Below are 19,537 nucleotides of genomic sequence, written 5' to 3' on the forward strand. Positions count from 1 at the left end.
ATATGCAGAAAAAGCATTTGACAAAGTACAGCATCCTTTCTTTATTAAAAGTTTTCAGAGTAGGGATATGGCAGGGATGATGTCTTCTTTCACCATTGCTATTCAACATAGTACTAGAAGTCCTAGCCTCAGCAATCAGACAACATAAAGAAATAAAAGACATCCAAATCAGCAAAGAAGAAGTCAAACTCTGACTCCTTGCAGATGACATGATACTTTATGTGGAAAACCCAAAAGAATCCATCCCAAAATTGCTAAAACTCATACAGCAAGTTAGCAATGTGGCAAGATATAAAGTCAATGTACAGAAATCAGTTGCATTTCTATACAATAACAGTGAGTCAGAAGAAAGAAAAAATAAGGAATTAATCCCACTTACAACTGCACCCAAAATCATAAGATATCTTGGAATAAACTTAACCAAAGAGGCAAAGGATCTTATTCAGAAAACTATAGAACACTCATGAAAGAAATTGAGGAAGACACAAAGAAACAGAAAAAAAAAACTTTCTATGCTTATGGATTGGAAGAAGAAATATTATTAAAACGTCGGTGCTACCTAGAGCATTCTATACTTTCAATGCAATTTCTATCAAAATACTATCAACTTATTTCACAGAATTGGAACAAATATCCTAAAATTTGTGTTGAACCACAAAAGACCCTGACTAGTCAAAGGAATGTTGAAAACAAAACAGAACAAAACAAGACTGTTGGCATCACAATTCTGGACTTCAAGCTCTATTCAAAAGCTGTAATCAAGATAGTATGGTATTGGCACAATAACAGACACATAGATCAGTGGAACAGAATAGAGAACCCAGAAATGTACAATCAATTCTATCGTCAACTAATATTTGATAAAGTAGGAAAGAATATCCAATGAAAAAACAAATGGTGTTGGGAAAATTGGACAGCCACGTACAGAAGAATGCATCTGGACCACTTTCTCACACCATACACAAAAATAGACTCTAACCTAAAGGAATGAGACAGGAATCCACCAAAGTTCCATAGGAGAACTCAGGCAGTAACCTTCGTTACCTTGGCCACAGCAACTTCTTGCTAGAACCACCTCCAAAAGCAAGGGAAACATAGGCAAAAATAAACTATTGTGACTTCATCAAGGTTAAGAGCTTTGCACAGCAAAGGAAACAGTCAACAAAACCAAGAAACAACAAACAGAATGGGAGAAGAGATTTGCAAATGACACATCAGATAAAGGGCTAGTATCCAAGAACTTATGAAACTCAATACCTAAAGAACAAATCAAGAAATGGGCAGAAGACTTGAACAGACACTTCTCCAAAGAATACCTACATATGGCCAACAGACACATGAAAAAATGCTCCACATCACTTGGCATCAGGGAAATATAATCAAAACCACAATGAGATACTACCTCACACCAGTCAGAATGGCTAAAATTAACAAGTCAGGAAATGACAGATTCCTGGTGAGAATACAGGGAAAGGGGAACCCTCTTGCAGTGTTGGTGGGAATGCAAGCTGGTGCAGCCACTTTGGAAAACAGTACAGAAGTTCCTCAGAAAGTTGAAAACAGAGCTACCCTATGACTGACCCAGCAATTGTACTACTGGGTATTTACTCCAAATATATAGCTATAGTTGTCCAAAGGAACACCTGTACCCCAATATTTATAGTAGTAATATACACAATAGCCAAAATATGGAAAGAAACTGGATGCCCATCAGCAGATGAATGGATAAAGAAGATGATGTGTGTGAATATAGTAATGGACTACTACTTAGCCATCAAAAAACGCAATCTTGCCATTTGCAGCAACATGGATGCAACCAGAGGATATTATACTAACCAAAGAAGTCAATGAGAGAAAGACAATTATTATATGATCTCACTGATGTGTGGAATATAAGAAACAAAACAGAATTCATAGAAGAATGAAGGAGGGGCAACTGAGTGCCTCAGTGCTTGAGTGTCTGCCTTTGGCTCAAGTTGTGAACTCTGGGTCCTGGGATCGAGTCTCGCATCAGACTCCACACAGGGAGCCTGCTTCTCCCTCTGCCTATTTCTCTGTCTCTCTCTCTCTGTGTCTCTCATGAATAGATAAATAAATAAAATCTTTAAAAACAAAGAAGGAAAAAATAAACAAGATGAAATTAGAGGAATCATAATAGATTCTTAATCATAGGGAACAAACTGAGGGTTGCTAGAGAGGAGTGGGGTGTTAGGATGGGGTAACTGGGTAGAATGGACACTAAAGAGGGCACACGTTATAATGAGAACTGGGTATTACATAAGACTGATGAATCCTTGATCTCTTCCTTTGAAGAGATTATATGTTAATAATAAAATTTAAATTTAAAAAATTAAAAAAATTATTCGTAGGTAACAAGGAGGGGAATAGAGATCTTGCTCATTTGGTTATTGAGTTATCACACTTTTCAGCAAATTTCACTAGTTCTAAACTCATTTCAATTAGATCCCTATTATACTTTATATTATTTTTATTGGAATTTTTCTGAGGCTATTTAGCAATATCATATGTATCTTTTTATGTAAGGGTTGAAGTTATATTTGGCTATATTACTTTGTTGTTATTACTGAGCATAGTTCCAAGGCAGAATAAATATTTGTTAAATGAATGAATCAAAACAAAAATTAAAAAATCAAAGAGCCCTTTCTTGTTCCAAAAAAACCACCTAAAAATTATGGGACAAAAAGTCAGCAAGATATATATAAATTGAAAAATATGATCAAATAGGATCCTTATTGGCATATATAGAACTGTTTAGCAGGCAAAACTTAAATATAAACTATTTTCAAGTGCCCAAGGAACTTCTACCAAATGTATGTGTTTCTTCACCACATCTGGGGTCCTACAATAAATCTTAACAAATTTAAAGCATTTGAATATGTATGGAATATGTTTTCAGTTTATAATGGAATCAAACCAGAAATCAATAATAGAAAGACAGTGGGAAATTTTTCAAGTACTTAAAACTTAACACATTTATTAATTATTCCTGGGTCAAAGAAGTCTCAGAAAATAAAAATATACAGAACTGAATGAAAATGAACATAGAATACATAAAAATAAAAATAAAAAAATAGCATTAGCATGAAAGCAGGCACAAGAGGAAGCTTATAGTACTACAAACTATCACAAAATGGAAACTAAGTTTCACAGTCATAGTCTAAGTTCCTATTTTAGGAAACTTGGAAAAAATGGCAAAGTAAGTCAAAACAGAAAGAATGAAATAATAAGCAATTGGATGAAATCAAAGCAATTGGATGTGGGGAAGCCATAGGGGAAATTGGTAAATCCAAAAGCTGTTTCTTTGAGAAAAAATAAAAAATAAAAGTAATACACTCTCAAAACTGAAAATGATGAAAGAAAGCACAAATCACCAACATCAGGAATTAAAGAGGGGATATCACTACAGATGCTGCAGTTGTTAAAATGATAATAAGATAATCCAATGAACAAACCTATGCTCATAAAATTGAACATTTAGAAAAAAAACAAACCAACTTCTACACACTACCAAAAGCAAAAAAAAAAAAAAAAAAAAAAAAACATGGTGAAATAGGCAACCTGTTCTATAACGCTAAATGAAATAAAAAACTCCCCCAAAAGAAATATTCTTTCCTAGATAATTTCTATGTAATCTTCAAAAAAATTTTAAAAAGGGAGACTACTTCCTCATTCTATCAAGTTAATGTTACCCTGATACTAAATCCATCCAAAGACAGTAAAAAACAAACGCTCCTATACACAAGCAAGCAAACAACAACAAAATCCTAGAATGCAACATGTTTTAGGAACTTAGATGCAGAAAATCCTCAACAAAATAGCAGCAAACATAATCCAAGGACATATACAAATAATTCTTCCCTATGACCAAGTGGGATTTTGTTCCACTTGTGGAAGTCTATTTCAACTTTCAAAAAACAAAGTAATCCAATAAAATCTATAGAGAACAAGTCATACAATCATGTCACTTGCAGAAAAATATTTGTCAAAGTCTGACATCCACACATGATAGGAAATCTTAGCAATCTAGAAGTAGAGGGAACTTCTTCAACTTGAAATAAAGCCTATACCTAACATCAGAATAATGAAAGACTGAGTGCTTTTGTCCTAAAATCAGTAACAAGGCAAGTATGTTGGCCCTCACACTCTTTCTCTGTTTAGAATACTCTTTAGAATGTTCCAAGCATTCTAGTCAGCAAAATATGACAACAGAAAAGTAAGGGCTATTAGAAGTAATAGAATCTTGTGGCGGAACAGTTATGGATCTTGATGTAATAATAGGTATACAAAATTAAGCATGTAGTAAAATTGTATAGATGTCTATTCACACATGCAAATGAGTGCATGTACAACTTGTGAAATCTGAATAAACTGTGTATTGTACTGATTCCATTTCCTCAGCTTTGATATTATGCAATTATATAAGATATAATTATATAAGATATAACACTAGGAGGAAGAAGAAAAATATATTATTTCAATAGATGAAGAAAAAGTATTTCAGAATATTTAAAATCCACTAATTATTTATTTTACAAAAGGTGCAAAGTAGGTAAAGAAGGACGCTTCCTCAATCTGATTAAAGAAACAGATGTTGCCATTTCCACCATCTCAAGTTGTGGGAAACAAAAAAGAAAAACACATCTGTATAAGGTATATTACATTGGGGTAGATATTGTAATCATTAAAGTAGTATACTCCTTAGCATTTGAGCATGGGCAGGGAAGTTAAGAGTCAAATAGAAGTAAAGTAAAAGATTCATTTGGTCTGCCTAGTATAGAACAAAAAATTGAATTTCAAGAAGCCCATGAAGAGGGAGCTCATAAAGGGACATGGAGTTTTGAAGGGATAAAACGCCAACTAATGAAAATGCAATTTTCTTCTCATAAGGTAGCAAGTGTATAAGCAATGTCTTACGTGCATGTGTTATGTGGGTGTATGTGTGTAAAACCTGAAAAGAGGATTTGGTCCTAGGAATATCGTAGTCCTGAACTGAGAAAGAATATTTTGGAAGACAAATCTATGTATTATTAAATGCTCTCTTTGCACTTATCACATTTAGATATGATTTTATGATTAATACCTGCAGTTCCCGCTAGAGGAACTGTTGTATCGGCTCACCACTGTATCTCCATTCCTAGCTCAGTCCCTCATATGTGGTAATACCTAGTTAATACTTGTTAAATAAATAAAACTGTTGAGCTAAAATAAAAATAATGAAATAAATATAAAAATAATAACAGCAATAGCTAGCACAGAGTGGTTTCTACTTAGTAGGTATCATGCTTTACACACATTGATTGATTACATTATTATGATGACTATGTAGGTGTAGTCCCATAGTTAGTTTGTCCAGTGTAGATTCCAACAAGAAGGGACTCAAAATCAGAAGAGATTGGAGAAAACGTCCTCCAGCAACAGGAAACCTCAAAGACACCGAGGGTATTGTATTGGTGCCAGCTACAGGAGTCCTCTTTGGAAGTTCAACCAAGATGGTACTTTACTTGATATTTAGATAACTTCAGTTTTTTTTTTTAATTTTTATTTATTTATGATAGTCACAGAGAGAGAGAGAGAGAGGCAGAGACACAGGCAGAGGGAGAAGCAGGCTCCATGCACCGGGAGCCCGACGCGGGATTCGATCCCGGGTCTTCAGGATCGCGCCCTGAGCCAAAGGCAGGCGCCAAACCGCTGCGCCACCCAGGGATCCCTAAATAACTTCAGTTTTGTTCATGAGAATATTAGCCCTCAGAAGAATTTTTAGTTTCATGCATGTAAATCAATAAATCTTTTCTTTCATAGCTCCTGTTGTAGACTGTACTCTGGAAGACCTTCCACAGACAGGATCGGATAGCTCTTCTGATATATTTTTCCACTACTGTTTTCAAATTTCAAATAAAACCTTCACCCTATCATCAGTTTATTGTGTTTATTATATAAAGGCAGAGAGATTTAACTATTGTCTCTAAACTGGTAAACAATTATGTTAATTTCAATTATTTAAGTAATCCCCTTCTCATATCTTCATCAGTTGGAAAGGCTATCTTATACTGAACTATTGTAGATACATGGTGTCTCTTGCTTTTATATGGTATTCTATTGCTCTTGATCTGTCTAATCTCAAACTATATTAATTTTTGTGCTTGTAATGTTTCATATGTTCATATCAAAATTCTTTTGGCATTTCATTTAAATAGTATTTTTTGGAAATATTTCATGATGTTGCAAAACATCCATTAGTATTTTCATTTGAATTACTTTACATTTGTAATTTAACTCAGGGAAGAACTTTAATAAATAAAAACGCATATTATAGAGTTCAGATTTTTAAAATGTTGATATTCAGTAAATATCAATGTAAAATAATGGAATTAATAAAAGGCATTCAATTCACTATGTATTTTTTATCTTTTTAAAGAATTCACATCAAGAATAGTATTTTTTACCAAAATTGATGAGCTGTTGGAATGTCAGAATACTAAGAGGGAACAAATATAGAACCTTAATGTTCTGTCAGAGACTGGTTAAAGGGCCAGATGCTATGGGTAATTTAATTGTGCTTATCGCCCAGCAGCAATCTCAGGAATGTCATGACACATGGAAGCACCTGCCTATGCTGATAAATCAAGTGATAACACTTAAAAAACTTAAGATGCTAAAATTAAATGTTACCTTGAGTGATCATCCATACCATCCAATAAAAATTAGGGTAATTCTGAGTCAAGATTATCTTCTGCTTGTTCTCCCATTAAGAAACTACTTCTACTACCAATAAAAATGGTAGCAGCTAGCATTCTATTGTGCTTAAGACGTTCTAGAAACTTGATGAACATCAACTCAATTATCAAAATAACTGCACAAGCTAAGTATTACCATTATGTCCATTTTATAGTTAGGAAAATTGGGCACAGAATGGTTAGCTAACTTGCCCAAATCACACAGCTAGTAAGAGATAGCATGCAATTTAACCTCATGTCCTCTGGAGCCAGAGCCCGTGGTCTTCACTCTGATACTTTTCTGCTTCCCAGACCCTTTGAACGCATGCTGCAGCAGCAGTTGAGTTCCTGAGATCTTCTTCAGAGGATCAACTGAGGACTTATTTATAGGATATCAAGGGTCAGATTCTTTTTCTCCCCAGTTCTGTGTTCCCACTTTCCTCAATCTTTTACATGTGTTCCCTTAAAAACCTTCTTCTATACACTCTCTTCATCCAGCTGGCCATCTATATTTCCAGGAAACCCAAACTAAGACACATGTTAAAAATATATACTTTCATCCTCTAGACACATTGTATTTGTTCCCATTCATCCATTTATTTCCATTTATTTCTAATTTATATCCACTAAGTATGTCTAATATTGTGCTACTCTGAGCTCAAGGTTTTTAAGTGACTCTTCATCCCAAATAATATCCAAGGTTTTATACTTACCTTGATAAGGATGCCATCTGAACCTGACTAGCTTGTCAAGTTTAAACATAGTTCTTCCATATGCAAAGATTTTTCCTGAGAGATCATTAATTTTTATTTCAATGAATTCATGAATCGATATATCAGGAGATGGAGATACCAAGAACAGAACAGAACCAATGGTAATACTTTAGTAAGTTTTAATTTTCTTGTCAGCAGATAAGCTAGTCGTAGGGACTATTGTGGGTGTATACCTTGTAACAGGTGCAGAGGAAATATCTCCAGCTCTGAAAGCTAGAGAGATGAAAGAACAGTGAATTGGAAAAGTATTTAAATTTTCTAGTTGTCCCTTCCCTGGCTTTTTGCCAAATCTCAGGGTCAATGCATAGTATATGTTATGTAACTTTGTGCTTCTTGAAATATAATTATATACAAAAGCTCAGTTACACTAAAATGATATTTATTTTGGTTCCTCTGATTATTTTGCAACACAGAAAGAAAGAAAAAGTATAAATTTAGATCTCTTGAAGTTCTGACACAGAAAAGATTTTATAATGTTATCATCAAATTACAAAATGACCAGTGAGGGAAAGAGGTATGATACAGAGAGAACGTAAGGAGGCCAGAAAGCGCATTTAAGATCAGAGTCATCATTACATTAAGTTCTTTCTAATGTTACATAATATTCTTTCTTTGAAACACTTAGGAGATTGTCTTTCAAAATTATTTATTCTTATAACTTATACTGTGATTCTACCAACATTTTCCTCAATCCATTAAATATTCTGCATGTAAAGAAAATCTTTTGGTTTATTTTGAAGAGGCACATTTGATGTTCGTTTTCTACGCTCAGCCAATGACCTCGTGAACTTTGACACTAAATCAGCTTTGAAGCATTTCTTCCTTTTATATTCAAAACACATTTTCCTTTTAAACTATTTAAATAATAGTAAATAGTTTAGAACCATAAACTTTATTAAATGGAGTATGATTTTCAATAGTTTCACATTGTTTGCACTCATCTTATTCCCTTGTCACGAACATAATTTCAACAAATACTATAGATAATTTCTATTTTCATTGAGCTTTAAGGAAGTTATTCAAAAGTAGAAGTGGCTTATTTAGTGCATTCAAAGAATAGTTATGGATTATTCTTTGCGTTCAAAGAAAACAGACTATTCCAAATGATCAGTTTACTATAGGTGAAAAAACAGAAAATGGAGCCAATTTTTAAAGCGAAGCTGATCCGTTTCATTAAAAGTAAAACCAACAACTCTAAAAACATGTAGTATTAGTGTTGAAAGGAAACTTAACTCTCGCCAACTAAAAACTGAGCAGATATATATATTTGTTTGCCTCTTCAAAGTACCCAGTGCTAAATTTATGTTGAGTTAGAGATCATTATGGTTTTCAAGGAGACAACGAAAAAAAAATGGTTTATTAGTTTCTTGGGCTTGAAGGAAAAGACAGGAAATGTTAGAAGCGTATATTTGGGAGTTATCCACATATGTTTGTATATTAAAGAAGCATATCATACAACTTAGATAAAGAATATAGATGACATACAAACATGGGGCAGGCTTTAGTTATGATGGTGCTAGATGGAATATTTTTTGCAAATAATTCTATTATTCTTAAGACTGATAATGAAATGAAACTAATTTGAATTCACTTTATATCAATAAGGAAGATTCAGTTATTAATAAAATTAATATCTTGGCGGCAAATGACTAGTTATTATGCATTTTCTTATACTGGAGAAAGAAACATAGACATTTACCGAAGCCCTTAGTGAAGTTTCTTAAAGTAATTTAACAATCTGTCTTAGCTTGTCAACTTTACAGGTATACCTTGTTTTATTGGGCTTCATTGAATTTTGCAGGTATTGCATTCCTTTTTTTTTAGATTTTATTTATTTATTCATGAGAGACACACACACACAGAGGCAGAGACATGGACAGAGGGAAAAGAGGCTCCATGCAGGGAGCCCGATGTGGCACTTGACCCCAGGACTCCAGGATCACGCCCTGAGTCAAAGGCAGATGCTCAATCGCTGAGCCACCCAGGCGGTCCTGCAGGTATTGCATTCTTTACAAATTGAAGAACTATGGCGACTGTGTGTCAAGAGCAAGCGTATCAGTGCCATTTTTCAAACGGTATTTTCATACTTTGTCACATTTTGATAATTGCCACTTTCAAACTTTTTCATTATCATTATATTTGTTATGGTCATCTGTGATCAGGGATCTTTGATGCTGCAATTTTAATTGTTTTGGGGTAACTCATGCCATGTACATTACAACAAAGAGCTTAATAAATGCATGCATTCTAATTGTTTCACTGATGGGCCATTCTTCCAACTTCCTACCTCTTCTCAAGCCTCTCTATTCCCGGAGACAGAATGATATTTAAATTAGGCCAATTAATAACCTACAGTGGCCTCTAAGTGTTACAGAGAAAGGAAAAAATCAAATATCTCTCATTTTAAATCAAACCCTGAAATTATTAAGCTTAGTGTGGAAGGCATTTTGAAAACTGAGAGAGGCTAAAAGCGAGACCTCTTACATAGTTAGCCAAATGTGAATGCACAGGAAAACTTCTTGAAACTAAAAGTCCTACTTCAGTGAACAAATGAATGATAAGAAAGCAAAACAATCTTCTTGCTGTTATGGAGAAAGTTTTAGTGGTCTGGCCAGAAGATCAAAGCAGCCACAATATTCCCTTAAACCAAAACCTAATCCTAACTAGGCTCTAACTCTCTTCAGTTCTATGAAGGCTGAGAGACATGAGGAAGCTGCAGAAGAAAAGTTGGAAGCTAACAGAGGTTGGGTCATGGGGTTTGAAGAAAGAAGCCACCTCTATAACACGAAAGTGCAAGGGGAAGCAGCAAGTTAACAGAAGATCTAACTAAGATAATTCATGAAAGTGGCTATATTCAACAACAGACTTTCAGTGGAGGTGAAAGAACCTTCTATTGGAAAAAGATAACATCTCAGACTTTCACATATAGATGGGGAGAAGTCAATACCTGGCTTCAGAGCTTCAAAGGAGAGACTGAATCTCTTCTTGGGGGCTGATACAGCTGCTGACTTTAAGTAGTAGGCAATGATCATTTGCCATTGTGAAAATTCTAGAGCCCTTAAGAATTATTGCAAATCTACTCTGCCTATGTTCTTTAAAGGTAACAGCAAAGCACATCTGGGTGTGATAGCACATCTGTTTACCACATAGCTTACTGATGTAATCACAAAGTAGTCTTAGGGTGATAGCACATCTGTTTACCACATAGCTTACTGATGTAATCACAAAGTAGTCTTAAGAGTTTGGTAATACTGGTTCCTCATTATGAGGAGTATGTTGTCAAGAGTCCAATAAATACTTGGAAACAAAAGAACTGCTCTTCATTTTTCTTCTTCCTCTACCCAATTTTCTATTCCCACCATGCTTTCTTTTTCTGATTATGCATTATCTGACTTTTGATTTCTCCAAAACTACACATAAGAATAGACACTCAATCTAAAGTGAAACAAAAGAAAAAACTTATGTAGTTAACAGACTTAAACCATCATAGGTAATGGCCCTCTATGGTATATCTCCTCTATTCCATGACCAGGCAATTAGCATTGTTCTACAGTTATGGGCTTTGCTGAGACCTCATCTAGGGCTCCTGATACTGAAGTAAATGATCTTCTGTGTACATATGAACCCCTAAATTTTATTTAGCTTCCTACTGCCAGATGTTTTTCGATAATTAGTCTCATAACCTTACATTTGTGAACATTATGCCCCATTAGCCAAATTTCCAAAGATAAGTTTCTTATTAAGACCAACACAAAATTGCATGTTCAAAAAGCCAATTATCTATGAAACTCAAATGCACCTATAATTCTGAGGTTCCATAAAGGAAGCCCCATGAAAAACAAAGGTTGGTCTAGTGTATAATTTATAGAGTCATTAATTTCAGATAAGTCAGGGCAGCCCAGGTGGCTCAGCAGTTTAGCACCGCCTTCAGCCCAGGGTGTGATCCTAGAGACCTGGGATCAAGTCCCACATCAGGCTCCCTGCATGGAGCCTGCTTCTCCCTCTGCCTGTCTCTCTCTCTCTCTCTCTCTCTCTCTCTCTCTCTCTGTTGTCTCTCATGAATAAATAAAATCTTAAAAAAATTCAGATAAGTCATATAGCCACAATACTAATTAAATATATAAAATATTAAGTCATAAATCACTCTTTTGCTATTTTGTTTACTTTATTCTAATTCTTTTACATACTTTATCATTTTTATTTTATTAAAATATTCTTAATATTAAAATTTAAACAGTGAGCTATCATCATAGCATATTTTGAAAATCTTTATGTAATCAGAATTAATAAAATGGTTGTGTCTTTACTGCTTTCCACTGTGTTATGCAGTTAGAAACACTTAATGAGTTCTTGCATTAAATTTATTGGAAAAAATCTATATTATCTTCTTTAATCATCATAGAAAGAGATGGACTGGCCTTGGTAGGGCTAAGATTGAGGAGTATGTCACTTTTATAAAATGTCTTAATGGGACCACCATTTCTCATTTTTCCTATTACTATCCTCATTCCTAAATATTCAAGATTAGATCTATTTCTTTGACGCCTAGAGGCATTATTACCAAAGACCATAGTTTGAAACATATTTTTCCTAGAAGGGGAGAAAGTTCAAAGATATTTTCATATCAATCAAAGCATTAGTATCCACTGACAATTTTAGTGGTTTAGCTACCCATGATCTTGAGAAGTAGAAACTAACACCTTGCAGGGATGGTCTTTGGAGCCAAAACACAGAGCACTGTTAAGTGGAGCTGGCCTCGTAGAACTGTAATGATTGATCTCAGATTAGGGCATGGAGTATCTGGAAGGAGAAGGAGGACAGAAACTAGCAAAGGTTGGAAATGACTAACCAAACCATCTACTTCAGAATTTGGCCTAGGTCCTCCAGGAAGAAAAATCCTTAGTATTCCTTGATTCTGCACATCTAACTACAAATACTTGAGAATTTAATTGAATATTTGAGACAACACATTTTTTTTCTGTTTTTAAGGTAGTAACAGTTACACTACAAAAATGGTATAATGATTCAGGATGTTCAAACAATGGTATGAAATACTCCTGTGAGGGGTGCCTCAGGTGGCTCAGTCCATTAAGCATCCAACTCTTGATTTCGGGTCACATAGTGATCTTGGAGTTGTGAGATCAAATCCTGCATTGGGCTCCCTGCTCAGTGGGGAGTCTGTTCAAAATTCTCTCCCTCTCCTTCTTGCAGCCCCCTCACTTGCATGCTCTTTCTCTCAAGTAAATAAATCTTTTTAAAAAATGAAATACTCCAGTAATATAACTTCAAAACATGGACATTGTCTTCAGAAACTGTATTCCTTGTTACACTTGAGTTACACAGATTAAAGGTCCTACTAGTTTTTAAGAATGTCAGCCTTCTCCTAATATCACAGTCATCTGCTTTGATGTACTATTTTCTCAAATTGATTAATTTATATTAGCTTAATTAATTAATTAATTAAATACTATTTAAAATGAACACTGAAACATCAATAATGCACTTAATCTTTTAAAACGTGTGTGCAGTATTAAACCAAAGTGTTTTGTTGATGTCTTCTCCCAGATTTGCACAGACTATTTTACATAAAATACTCATTAAGTTGTCCAGACTATTACAGCATTCTTTAAGTTTAAAAAAAATGAGTCAATGACAAAAAACATAAATTTGGTACGTGAGAATAATCTGTAACCTTCTACTTTTTATATGTCCTACACCATCTGCAGTCAATTAAGCAAATCCCAGGTGTTCACAGTAATTGCTTTAACGCAAGATTACATGTCACTTTAGGGATCATTAAATATTTATTATAAAACCCTCATCTACATTTTCTCCATTCATTTAGGGACAAAACATGCTGATGTTTAGTATTGACAAAAATAAACTGATTGGACTTGTTGGATTATTTTGTGGATTAGATGTCATTAAAAATACCACTTTGTAAGCCAAAATTTGGTGAAAGAATTAAAGCAACAATGATGCTGATTTAGCTGTGCTTACTTACATTTGTCACTTTAAATGAAAAATCTGTACTTATAATTTGTGGTCAAGATATCATAAAATCAAATCAGATGTCATTTTGTGAGGATTAGTGAATAGTGGGGAATTTAATGGGTTAGAGGATTCATTAACTAATTTCCTCTCTAAAGGTAAAGTAATTTTTTACTTTCAGGAAACAACCAGTGACAATGTAACAAAATATTCATTTTATAGATAAGAAAAGTAAAACCAATAAGCCTGGCCAATTATATATAGAATTATTTACATACAGATCTAATAAAAATTACAATAATAATGTATATGTAGTGTTCCAGGAAGTGCTCCCAAGTACTTCACATGTGTTCACTAACTCAATTCTCACATCTACTATATGAGATGAACATTCATATTACCCTCATGGAAGCCTAGAGAATGGAGAATGCCCTGAGTAACCTACATAAGGCCACAATGCTGGGAGTGACAGATCTGGGATTTAGTTGGCTCCAGAATCCACGATCTTAACTATTAAAATATAATTCCTTTCTAAAGCTAGTTTCTGACTAAGGTATGATTTCTAAGTGAGTATATTCTTCTAGAACATTTTGATATATAAATCACATGATCATCCCTCACAATATTGATATTAGAGAAAATCCATATATTCCTATGGTTTGAAAATAATTTTCATTGAACTTATGTCCTGATTCTTTTTGGTTTTCCATAACATCTCTTAATAATTAGTCAAAATCAAAGCGTCTTTCTAGCAAGAATGTTTTGTGACAGGCATTGTGAAATCTTTGGATAAACAGATTAAATTAAACTTGTGGAACATTAAAAAAATGCTCATGGTTTAAACAATATAATAAACATTGTACAATAAATTCTTGATAGTAGCATAGTTATTATTAAGATTATGTGATTCATTTTAGAAACTATGCAATTTTATTCACTGCTTGCATTGCTGATGGTTTATTTTGCCACGACAGGTGATTAGTAAATATTTTTAGAAAAGTTTCTATACTTAAATTGTCTTGTAGCACATTGCATTGGATAAAATGCCGATGTCTCACTCAATCTGTGTATAGTAGCAGACTCAAAGTGTTTCTTTAAATGCTGTGCTGGCTTTGTTTCCCAGTACTTTCCTTATACCAATTCTGTCGGGGAGCTTGTGTGCTGTGTGTGTGTGTTATGTGTGTGTGCATGTGCATGCCTGCTTGCCTGTCTTGGATGTTGGAAATATACCGAGGTGGGCAGAAGAGTATCAACATAGTTAAGAGTCTTAGGGTCTTCAGTTTTCACTAAAGGATATCTGTTTAATCATCAATTCACTTCTGAAATGAAAAGACTCAGACATAAACACTAACATTTTGGGCTCTCACTTCATCTGGCCAATGACAAGCTCAGGTGAAAATATGTATCATAAGGAATACTTAATAGACATATATCATCTCTTGAAGATAAGCCTAAATTTTTATTCCTGAATTACTTGAACCAGTAAACATGTTCTACTTTTTGCTCCCACAATTAATCTAACTGTACTTCGTGGTCACACTGAGCATTCTTTAAAGCATCATGCCATACTATTAGCAGGCCTATGTTTCTCTGATGTAGGGCTGTTAAAAATATGTAAACTATGTCATCCACTTTTCTTTAAACAATGTGTACTTTTTGCTCAGTGTATGTGAGAAAAAAATACCTTGTTTTTCATAAAAAAAAAACCTCAGATGTTTCTCCTTAAACATAGTAGGATCATATCATTATTCACATTTTTCTTTACACCTTTACTACTAGAAAGGTCAATATGGTTTAATTAATCATTATATACGATACAAATAGCTTCCATATGGATAAAGGATGTACTAATTTTTAAGGTATTTTTGTATACATGTACATTTTAATTTTTTATCTTTATAAACTTATAGTATTTTTAAATGGTTGTTTCAATATCCATATATTTATTATTATTATTTACACTTTATTATTAGTGTATATTGACTCAAAATCCTGAGAAAACAACAAAGATGTTCTCCTTATAGAATCTTAATGCCTAATTGTTCTCATCAAGCACAACTTCTCTTATCAAAAATAAAACAGATTTGATTTTAGGTGTATATAGCTAATTGACAGCTGCTAGAAAAGGCACAGGACCAGTACTAAGACATACCTGCCACTCAATATGCCCACTCCCTGACTGGCTCTCTTGTGAATCCCCTTGGGCAACGAAGGACCTCAGACCTCAGAGGAAAGCAAATAGTCAACTCTGCTGCAGAAGCTGTCTATAACGGTTTTTATTTTATGTGGTGTTTAATCCTCAAATTGTGAATTATGAAAAACAAACTAGTACTAAGTCTTAGTATCACTTTGTTTAAGTTCTTGCAAATTACACTCTTATTATCATATAGTAAAACTTATTTAAGGCAGCCATAACTCTAAGCTTTGAAGACGTAATGAAGAAAGACAGAAAAATGAGAAATTACAGACTGTAATTAAGGTTTCTATATAATTTGGATATGTCACGATTTCTGATAAATGGAAGTGAAGATATCCAAGATGAGTAAATGATTCTGACATTAAAAGTTAGCAGTTTCTATGAGTGAATTTATTCTCCAAAATTTATTGAGCATTAAATAAGAAGAATTATAATGATATACATGTTTTTATTTATTTTTATTTTTTTGATATACGTGATTTTAGATGAAGCATAAGATTGTGACTTAAAGCAGATTTTAAAAGTAAATATTTAGAAGAATGACATTGCAATTATTTAATATCCAAATAGTATTAAAGTTTTACTGAGATGATGTTATACATGTGACATTATGGACCTTCTTATCATGATTATGCCACAGGACCCACATAGCAGCTATTCTGGATTTCCCAAACATGATTGAGTGTGACTGAAATTTAAATGAGAGAGATTACCAATGAAAGAAAAAAAAAGTAAAACAAAACTAACTCTGCCCATTGATATTTATTGTTCAGCTTTTCAGTTTATCCTCCTTTTATTTTTATCCTCCACTATTTGACTCTTGATGACTAATGACCAACTTCTATGATGTGAACATTATGTCAAATAAAACTGAGTTATTACAAATAAAGTACAATTATGTTTTTTGGAAATACATATATACTAAAATATAAATTGTATTTTTGGCTTCATTAAAGCAAATAGCATATTGATAGTGAAAGGGAATATAAAGGGAGAAGAAATGTGTGGGAAATATCAGGAAGGGAGACAGAACATAAAGACTCCTAACTCTGGGAAACGAACTAGAGGTGGTGGAAGGGGAGGAGGGCGGGGGGCGGGGGAGAAGGGTGACGGGCACTGAGGGGGGCACTTGACGGGATTAGCACTGGGTGTTTTTCTGTATGTTGGTAAATTGAACACCAATAAAATTAATTTATTAAAAAAATAGCATATTGAAAGTGTTTCATGTACCTACAAAGTAAGTAGACACAAATTAATGTTTATAAATCTCACAGTTCACATGCCATGTTCTTGTGTAATTTAAAAAGAACTATTGGAAGCATATATTTGTATTAAGGTGCTCATTAATTTTTCATTAAGATAAGGACAACTCATTCCTCAAGACTGTAATTTACTATTTATAATATACTTTTATATACACACATATATTATCAATATTAGGTAATTTCTCCACAAAAGAGTTCAGTATTCTAAAGATATTTTGATAGTTATACACAAATCACATATTTTATTTTACATAATTAAAACTGACTTTTTACTTGTCTGTTTTCTTATAAAAATGGAGTCAAATAATAATGCCATGTAATATGAATCACTAATATTTGACAATAATGAGAAAACATTAATAATATTTTATCATTATCATATTTATAACTTCTAAAGCCCAAACATCTTAAAATATAAATAATCTCAACACCAACTTTATAAGTAATTGGTAAGTTAGGATTTATTATATTCAATTAATAAGTCATTTCTAATTTACATTAGCAGATAATATTTCCTAGAAAATTATTTACCTAAAACAAAAGATACATAGACACATGATGTTATATCTCATGTGTTTTAGTCTGTTTCCTATAACTTAACATACATTAGGGAGATATTTGTTAGGAAACTGGTGCATTTCATAATTCAAGAGTAATAACAACAAAATATAGATAATTGTCTTATAGTAACATATTAACAAGAGTAAGAACTACCAAATAGAGGAAACTATAATTAACTTATGAAAAATAAAATCATATGCAAGATAGTTGGGATGAAAAAGAATGTCTAGCTTTATATTAGAGAAATAATATACTTTTGCTTTCCCTAATTTAAACAATCACACAAAGTTTTAAATGGAGTAAGATGGTCTGAGCAACCTTTACCCCCAAAGCACTCACCTACTGTCAGCTGTCCAGTTAACTGCCCCATGTGATTCCTTGCATTGACTGTTACATTCCTGTCAGACTGTAAGACCAGTGGACTATCCTGGGAAACATGTATAAAATAAAGAAATCAAATAAAAATAGAAATAGAGTCAAATTTAATATATACATCTATACTGCATTTGTTTGGGTATTACCAAAATTCTATTTCCTTGTTTTATATTAAGCATTTATTTTAACATCCCAAACACTGACTGAACAATATAAAACAATATGAGTGTTTCATAATGACTATTTGACAGGGTAGGGATGTTTCCACTTCAGAAAATGGACATTAACTATTTGATGCAGTAATTGACAATTCCACCGATTATTTTAAGTCCAGCATATAGGATAGTAACTCCTCCCTTCTCCATTTCCCAATGGAATATATGCCTACCGATGGAGATGTTTTAGAACCTACCCAAACGAGGAAGTTCGTTAAGTTGAATTTGCAACTTTCAGATCCCAGCTTAAATGTCATCTTATCAAAATTGCCTCCCCAACAAATGCATTCAATCCCCAAACTCCCAGTCTCCATTTATTTTGTTCAAAGCATTTACCACAAGGCAGATTTATCTTGCATACGTATGTGTTTACTTAGTTTTATTTGTTTATGTCACAAAAGGAAATGTCCATTTGACAGGGACCATGGCAGTCGTCTGCATACAATTATATCCCCACTATTCAGCATACTGCTGAAAAATTTACTAGGTATTTACCAAGTGGGTAAGTAAATTTTCATAATAAATGATATTAACTTGTTTATTTACCTTATGTGGAAATGCCCTGTAAATCCCAGAATGGTTTATTTAGGGGGGTATATAGAATATAAGAATGTAAGATGTTTGCCTGGAAGTTCTCATTTAGAATATTTAACCTTGACTATATGTTTACTTTTATCATTAATTTAACAGTGAAATAATTTATCGAATGATAATACCCACTGCCTTAGGAACCTGCATATTGGCCTTTTGCCACCACTACATAAGACAAGTAACTTACAGTTGCCTAAATTTTCATTTTTATGATCTATAACATAAGGAGGGTGATCATTTACAAACTGTCCATCCATTCCTTCATCAAGTATTTATTGAGTGCTCACTGTGCATGCTGTAATGTCCTAGAGGTTTGGGACAGGTCAGTGATCAAAAGAGAACAATACCTGCCCTCATGGAGCTTTTAATCCAGGTAATAAAATTCTATGAAAATCTCTCCCAATACCATCCTTACACCTAGGTGATATGTCACTTCTATGTCAATGTAAACACACAAATGCTTTTATATACAAACCACATAAAAACTTTCATGATTAGGATTCGTGATTTGGATATACATAGACAGACTTTATAGGCTTTTTCCTAAAGCTGATTTGTACCACATCTGACTAGATGCAAAGCACTGAATAAAGAAATACAAATACACACTCACACATGTACACATGCACACATGAACTTTCTTTTAAAGTAAGTTTTGTTACTCTGTGTACACAGAGTAAACTAAGATTTGATTTTTTAAAATAAATTTTTTTTGAAGAATACATTTATTCTGTAAAGTGAGACCTGATTGGACAAAAGCCACTATAGTTAATTTCATTCTCTACGTTTATTACCATAATTCATTTCTTGTGCTACAAATCAAAAGTGTTATCTG

The 19,537-nt window shown here is 33.4% G+C and overlaps 1 protein-coding gene across 2 annotated transcripts in view; it reads right to left on the reverse strand.

Annotated features, from left to right (window-relative positions):
- SGCZ (sarcoglycan zeta) overlaps positions 1-19,537 on the reverse strand; it is a 1,084,978-nt gene that overhangs the window by 104,495 nt on the left and 960,946 nt on the right. For both annotated transcript variants that reach the window (XM_072763607.1, XM_072763608.1), the window contains one exon: positions 17,861-17,948. In XM_072763607.1, the coding sequence (XP_072619708.1) occupies positions 17,861-17,948 (88 nt within the window). The remainder of the gene's footprint in view (positions 1-17,860; positions 17,949-19,537) is intronic.

This window comes from Vulpes vulpes, chromosome 7 (genome assembly GCF_048418805.1).
Source record: "Vulpes vulpes isolate BD-2025 chromosome 7, VulVul3, whole genome shotgun sequence".
NCBI classification, from domain to species: domain Eukaryota; kingdom Metazoa; phylum Chordata; class Mammalia; order Carnivora; family Canidae; genus Vulpes; species Vulpes vulpes.